This window comes from Terrapene carolina, unplaced genomic scaffold, assembly GCF_002925995.2.
Source record: "Terrapene carolina triunguis isolate 2854851 unplaced genomic scaffold, T_m_triunguis-2.0 Scaffold131, whole genome shotgun sequence".
In the NCBI taxonomy this organism is placed as follows: Eukaryota; Metazoa; Chordata; order Testudines; family Emydidae; genus Terrapene; species Terrapene triunguis.
In genome coordinates, this window is record NW_020664482.1 from 637,351 (window position 1) to 644,681 (window position 7,331).

Sequence of the window (7,331 nt, forward strand, 5' to 3'; positions counted from 1 at the left end):
GGCTGTAGCCCACGAAAGCTTATGCTCAAATAAATTTGTTAGTCTCTAAGGTGCCACAAGTACTCCTGTTCTTTTTGCAGATACAGACTAACACGGCTGCTACTCTGAAACCTGTCATTTAAAATAAGTGTTGCCATTTTCAGAATGGGAAGGCATATTTGGAGGTTGTACAATGTCCCTGTAAACAAGAAACGTCTGTTAATTTCAGTTCTATACAGAACATGGGGAAAAAATGTTTGCCCATAAGAAAAGGAGAAAGTGATTTTGAGAGCTAGCAATATAGGAAAAATATAAAAGAATGATTGAGAGTATCCCTTTAATGTATGTGATGTTGTAGCCGTGTTGGTTCCAGGATATTAGAGAGACAAGGTAGGTGCGGTAATAGCTTTAATTGGACCGACTTCTGTTGGTGAGAGAGACAAGATTTTGAACTTACGTGAACCTGAAGAAGAGCTCTGTGTAAACTTGAAATCTTGTCTCTCTGACCAGCAGAGGTTGGTCCAATATAAGATATACCCGCCTAGTGTCCCTTTAAGTAAAACTTGTCCCCAAATTGTGTTGTCATTATTGTTGCTGTTGCTGTATAAACAAAGGACAAAACAGAAAGGCCCAGAAGGGTCAGCTTCAACAGAAGTGACGTAATCAGTGCTCTCCAGGTGGAAAAAGATGAGTGGGAAGGAAGGAAACGGTACTTGAGCCTCTGGAAAAGTGTCACAAACAGTGGGAGATAAAGGAAAAATGGAAATGATAAGTAAACCGCTTCCTTTTTATCACTGCAGTAGAAAATGTTTCTTTCTTTGTTGATTGCTAGCCGTGGCCTAGCAGTATCCTCGCTGTCTATTCATGTTTCTGTTTTAGTTGTCCCAGTTTTGTCCTTCTGATAAAGCTGTTCTGATTGCCCAGAAGACATGCTTGCTGTTGGCTGCAGCAGTTGATCTGGAAATGGGGCGATGCAGTTTAACACTCACTGACCAGGTAGAGTGCTGTTGTGTGAACAGGTATAGTGCTGGCCCTTTACATATTGGGCAGGTGTACATCTGGCTTTTAATGTACCGTGAACATAGCTTCTTTTGGTGTTTTTATCATTCTCAGTTATTTCACTTAGGATGGGAGCTTGAAAATACAAGCCTTTCACAATATAGAGTAAATGTGCATGTTGCTTTACAAACAATATAAGATATTGGACCAAATTCTCAGCTGCTGTAAATTGATTTTGTTGACTTCAATGGAGCTAAATGGATTTACACTATCAGAGGATCTGGGCCAGTGTCCCTGCCCCCAGGAGTTTACATTACCATCTACATTAAGATAATGTGTAAGAAGGGGTGATAACAAACCAGGGTGGAAGAGGCAGATTAAGACTATAGCAGTAGGATTATGCAGTTGCTGAGGTGGTGATGTGAATATCATGAAGGTCACAGTTTTTATTTTCTGATACATACACACACCCTGGAGGAGAATATTCAAGTTAATAGATTGTGGAAGATGAACAGAAGTCTGAGTGGTGGTCAGTGCAAAGGTTTGCAGAGCGAGGTTCAGTGCTGGGGCCTCTGTCTTTTCTGCAGAGAACATTGCACAAAAATAAGTTTCTTTTTTAAAAACACTCTGGGAGTGACTCTTTCCTGTGAGTACTGGCCCTAACTGTGACACTGATCTTGCCTTTGCACCTCTTTGACAAGGATTGAGAGCCCAGCCATGCAGAACAGACCAGTGCTGCTAGTTGCTCTCATTTTGTTTGCAACCTATGCATGGCCCTTCTTACAACTCTGTATGGCAGGAGTTCTCAGACTTTTGTATGGGTGACTCCTTTCACACAGAAAGCCTCTGAGTGCGACCCCCCCCCCCCTTATACATTAAAAACATTTTTTTATATATTTAACACCATTATAAATGCTGGAGGCAAAGCGGGGTTTGGGGTGGAGGCTGGCAGCTCCCGACCCCCCAGATAATAACCTCACGACCCCCTGAGGGGTCCTGACCCCCAGTTTGAGAACCCCTGCTGTATGGTGTCAGGTGATAATACCAATCTGGATTCCAGGATTTGATTTCTGGTACAAATATAGGTGATAATGCCCTCTGTTACTCTGCCAAGGGGCCGGAGGTTCAATTTCTCATTCCACTCAGATTATAGTGCCCTGTGTTACTGCTGTGCTGGGTACTTGGGTTTAGTTCTGATACTAGTCTCTTACTCACCAGACAGGCTGCAAGCATTGCACTGCATAGACAGGAATGTTCAACTGTTTTGAGAATGTCTTGCACTCAGTAGCAATGTTTTCTGGCTGATGGTTCATATAAGCCATGTCCCTAAGAGTCGTCTTAGTGCTATGTGCCTGGACCAATGGAGCCTCAAGTGTGAAGGATCCTTGATGCTTTGAATGGGGTGTAGAGGTCTCTCCTAAAGAAGAAGAAAAAGAAAACTGGGTGCAGATGATGCATTAGCGTTAGCCTGGCTTTTCACTTATTATGTAGCCAGGTTCTCTGGAGGCTTCTCTAGTGTAGTTTGCTGTGAGATTTATATTCATATATCTTTTTTAAAACATAGTTTAAAAATAATGTATTAATTTTACAAAATAGATTGAGCTTCTGTCTCAAGCCCTTCATCATATCCAGGCATGCAGGGAAATCTGGAATGTTCTGAAGCTAACAGGTAAGTTAGAAATTCTGTAACCAAATGCTGTTGATTATGTAGTATAGCAGTACTTAGAACAAATATTTCTAAGAGTCTTATCACTTTGATAATGGAAAATTTGTGTATCAAGGAACTGCTCTTTCCAATTCAAAAGTGTTGAAACATCTGAATTACAAAATGATTTGATGTAAGAACTAGAGAGGCCAGAAGCACAATGATTTTTGTGTATCCTTGTTGGCTTTCTCATTGTCTAGATGCTGTCTGATTCAGCAGGTTTGGAACTCAAAGATTTCAGATTAATTTTATGGGCTGGCCAATGACTAGAGCACCCTATACAAAAATTCCCAGGTTCTCTGAGGCCCTGCCCCAGCTCCCTCCATCCCCCCTCCCTCTGTCACTCACTCTCCCCACCCTCACTCACTTGCTCATTTTCACCGGGCTGGCTCATGGGAGTTGGCGTGCAGGAGCGGGTGCGGGCTCTGGCTGGGGATGCGGGCTCTGGCTGGGGATGCGGGCTCTGGGGTGGGGCCAGAAATGAGGAGTTGAGGATACAGTAGGGGGCTCTGGGCTGATGCAGTGGGTTGGGATGCGGGAGGGGTGAGGGCTCCGGCTGGGGATATAGGCTCTTGGGTGTGGCCAGGGATGAGGGATTTGGGGTGCAGGAGGGGGCTCTGGGCTGAAGCTGAGGGGTTTGGAGTGTGGGAGGGGCTCTGGGCTGGGGCAGGTGGTTGGGGTGCGGGAAGGGAGTGAGGGGTCTGGCTGGGGGGTGCAGGCTGTGGGGTGGAGCCAGGGATGAGGGATTTGGGGTGCAGGAGGGTGCTCGAGGCTGTGGGGTGGAGCCGAGGGGTTCAGAGTCTGGGAGGAGGCTCTGGGTTGAGGCAGGGGGTTCGGGTGTGGGAGGGGATATGGGCACTGGGCTGGGGTGCAAGTTCCAGGGTGGGGCCAGAAATGAGGGGTTCAGGGTGCGGAAGGGGGCTTCAGGCTGGGGCAGGGGGTTGAGGTGCAGGGGGAGTGAGTGCTCCAGCTGGGGGTGCAGGTACTGGGGTGGGGCTGGGGATGAGGGGTTTGGGGTGTAGGAGGGTGCTCCGGGCTGGGACTGAGGGGTTTGGAGGGCAGGAGGGGGATCAGGGCTGGGGCGAAGGATTGGGGCGTGGGAGGGGCTCAGGGGTGCAGGCTCCAGGTGGCGCTTACCTCAAGCAGTTCCCGGAAACAGTGGCATGTCCCTTTCTGGCTCCTAGGCGGAGGCGCGGCCAGGTGGCTCTGCGTGGTGCCCCGTCGGCAGGTGCCACCCCCGCAGCTCCCACTGGCCGCGGTTCCTGGCCAATGGGAGCTGCGGAACTGGCCCTTGGTGAGGGGACAGCGTGTGGAGCCCCCTGGCTGCCCCGACGCGTAGGAGCTGGAGGGGTGACATGCTGCGGCTTCTGGGAGCTGCGCGGAGCCATGGCAGGCAGGGAGCCTGCCTTAGCCCCGCTGCGCCACCGACCGGACTTTTAATGGCCCGGTCAGTAGTGCTGACCAGAGCTGCCAGGATCCCTTTTTGATTGAAAACCAGACACCTGGCAACCCTAGTCTGTGAGTGTCATCCAGAAACACAGCACAAGTTTGGAAATACAGCTGTACCCTGCATAGCTATAACTCATAATACAAAGGTGATACAAACATATAAATGAGATTATCATACTTGGCAAATTATAACATTTTCGCAGATACCTTACACGGCATATCTGATCAGATTCATTGCAATTTTATAATAGTAGTATCAATAACATCACAGCATTCCGCATATTCCATACAGCGTCACATATTCAAATGTCAATCTGATTGTTTTTTTTCAGTTTCCCTTACAAGACTGTAGTATCATGGCAACGAGGTCTCCTGAAGGAAGATACTGCTAGCACTCCTCTTAGCTTCTGGTCGTTATTATGTAGAGGCCTCCTCTGTGTGATTGTTACTCTTTTTATAATGTGTAGAACAATATTTTCAATTCTGTGAAGCTGCCATTATTTTGCTTAGTGCACCATCTCTATAAGGTGTGAACTATCTGAGAGAAAAAGTCATGTTTAATGAAAAGGGGCATTTCTGAGCCATCATACTGCTCAAAAGCAATGTCCTTTGTAGAAACAGCAGTATAGGAGCCTTACATAGGAGCCTATTGCTCACTTTCCATTTGACTTCAATACCCATTTAATAAACGGAAGAAATTTATTGCTTAATATTCAATCTTAGTGACAAATTCTGCTTTCAGTGGGAGTGGTGCACACATCTCTGAGCCCAGAATTTGACCCTAATGATTAATCTTAAATTGTTCTGATTGTTAAAACATGAAGAAAATAGGTTCACAATCCCAGCCTGTCAGAGTCTCATAATGAAGAGTCCCTTTACAATTAGGAAGCTGTCCTCTGGCTCTGAATAGTCATCTACTTTTCTTTCCAAGAGAGTTCCCAGTTTCTGCAGAGCAAAAAGTGCTTGTCACGTTGGAATATTAAGAAAGTTGCTTGCTTTTGAGGTAGTCCTCTCTATCTAGGTGTAATTTACTAGGGATTATTCACTCCAGATTAATGATGGGAGAAAACTACAGGAGTTTAATCTGTGCCGTGTGTATTTATGTGCTTCAAACATAAGTAAACCTCATAGTTGTTCCTTACTATTAAGTCTCAGTGCCTTGTTTTAAGAATTTTCCTGCTACTGAGGGCAAAGCTGCACCTTGCAGCTTCATTTCATAAACTGACTGTAACAGATTGACTAATAACAGGCAATACTGTGTGTCCTCTGCAGGAGATTTCTCCAAAGACCCAACAGACACATTGCTGCTGCTTTATGAATTTGAAGCAAGAGCCAAACTCAATGATCCAGAACTGGACAGCCTGCTGGAATTGGTGTGGGAACTGCCACAAATAGAGACTAAGACGCTGGAAACCATTGCTTGTAAGGGCCCTATTTACATTTCCACAGTTCTTAAAGTCATGTAAAGAAACTTGGCCATGGCTGCATCTTATGATATTCTTTTGCTTTCATTTGGAGTGGGTGCGATTATGCTCTACAGCAGTGCTTCTCAAAGCCGGTCCGCCGCTTGTTCAGGGAAACCCCCTGGTGGTTCGGGCCAGTTTGTTTACCTGCCGTGTCTGCAGGTTCGGCCAGTTGCGGCTCCCACTAGCTGCGGTTCGCCGTCCCAAGCCAATGGGGGCTGCGGGAAGCGGCGTGGGCCGAGGGATGTGCTGGGCGCCCTTCCCACAGCCCCCATTGGCCTGGAGCGGTGAACCGCGGCCAGTGGGAGCCGCGATCGGCGGAACCTGCGGAAGCGGCAGGTAAACAAACCGGCTCAGACCGCCAGGGGCTTTCCCTGAACAAGCGGCGGACCGGCTTTGAGAAGCACTGCTCTACAGCAATGAAAATCTATGCAAAATCCAGGCATTCTTTGTCGCCTGGGGGAGGTATTTGTGATCATGGTAGTACCCAGAGATCTCCATATTTTGAAGTATCAACCTATTGGTGATACATATGGGAGATGAGCCAGTGCCTTACAGACTCCCTCCATCTCAAAAATCCAAAACCTTTTCATAGAGTTTAAGGCCAGAAGGAACCAGTATGGTTGTCTAGTCTGACCTCCTGCCTGACACAAGCCATGCAATGCCCCCTAGTGGTTCCTGTATCCAGTCCAATAACTTCTGACTGAGCTAGAGCAGATCCTTCAGAAGACGTCCGGTCTTGACTTAAAATCCAAATAAAATGGAGAAGCTTGTAACTGGCACTTGCTGTACTGCTCTGTGTCCTCATCACAAAGCTCTAGCCATGCCTTCTGGAACTTGAGCATTTAGAATGGGCTTTCAGGAAGGTGAGGGAGAATTTTAGAACCAAAATGACAAATTGTTTACATTTCACTTATTTTGAAGCTCTTAGTGTTGATCAGGGAACGAGTCCTAGATTCTGCATTTCTCTTTGTTTTTTTTAAATCAGACATGGTTGTGACGTTGTGCAGTCTACATGGTTTTATAAAAATATAATAATAAGTCAATATAATGTAACTGGGATAAATTTAGAGAAAATACGGTAATAAGTGAATACAATGCAACTGGGATATGCTCCGTGCAAAAGGTCTCTTGTAAGGTATCATTACAAAGTGCATAATCTACTGAGTATGATCATCTGATTTGTATAAATGTACCACTCTTGTATCTAAAACTAGAAATATAAAACATAACTCTGAGGGCCTATTGTAATTATGTAAAGTGTGGGCCATTAATGATGGTTTGGAATCTTGATGACTCCCATTAACAAGGACCATTGTCTGCAGATGACTGTGTTTACCTGCAAGTCTCCCTGTATATGTGTGTGCTGGCAAGTGAGTAATGAAGTCTTGCAGTGACATGTGATCATGTCACCTGAACTGGAATCCATCTTTAACCTGGTGCTTTTCCAGTGAGGGGGGGTGGAAACCCAGAGGGACAAAGGATTCCCGCCTTATGCAAAAGATATATAAAGGGGTGGAAGAGAACAGAGAGAGAGAGGAGCCATCATGAAGAAGCCCCTAGATAACACCTAAGCTGGAACAAAAGCTGTACCAGGGGAAAGAATTGTGCCCAGGCCTGGAAGGTGTCCAGTCTGAGAAAAACTTACTGAAGCATCTCTGAGGGTGAGATTATCTGTATTTAGTTTGATTAGGCATAGATTTGCGCATTTTATTTTATTTTGCTTGTGACTTACT

General features: G+C 46.0%; 1 protein-coding gene across 5 annotated transcripts in view; it reads left to right on the forward strand.

Moving 5' to 3' along the window:
- Nucleotides 1-7,331, forward strand: part of TEX11 (testis expressed 11) — a 106,828-nt gene that overhangs the window by 78,552 nt on the left and 20,945 nt on the right. For all 5 annotated transcript variants that reach the window (XM_026653050.1, XM_026653051.1, XM_026653052.1 and 2 more), the window contains 3 exons: nucleotides 859-975; nucleotides 2,575-2,647; nucleotides 5,405-5,554. In XM_026653050.1, the coding sequence (XP_026508835.1) occupies nucleotides 859-975; nucleotides 2,575-2,647; nucleotides 5,405-5,554 (340 nt within the window). The remainder of the gene's footprint in view (nucleotides 1-858; nucleotides 976-2,574; nucleotides 2,648-5,404; nucleotides 5,555-7,331) is intronic.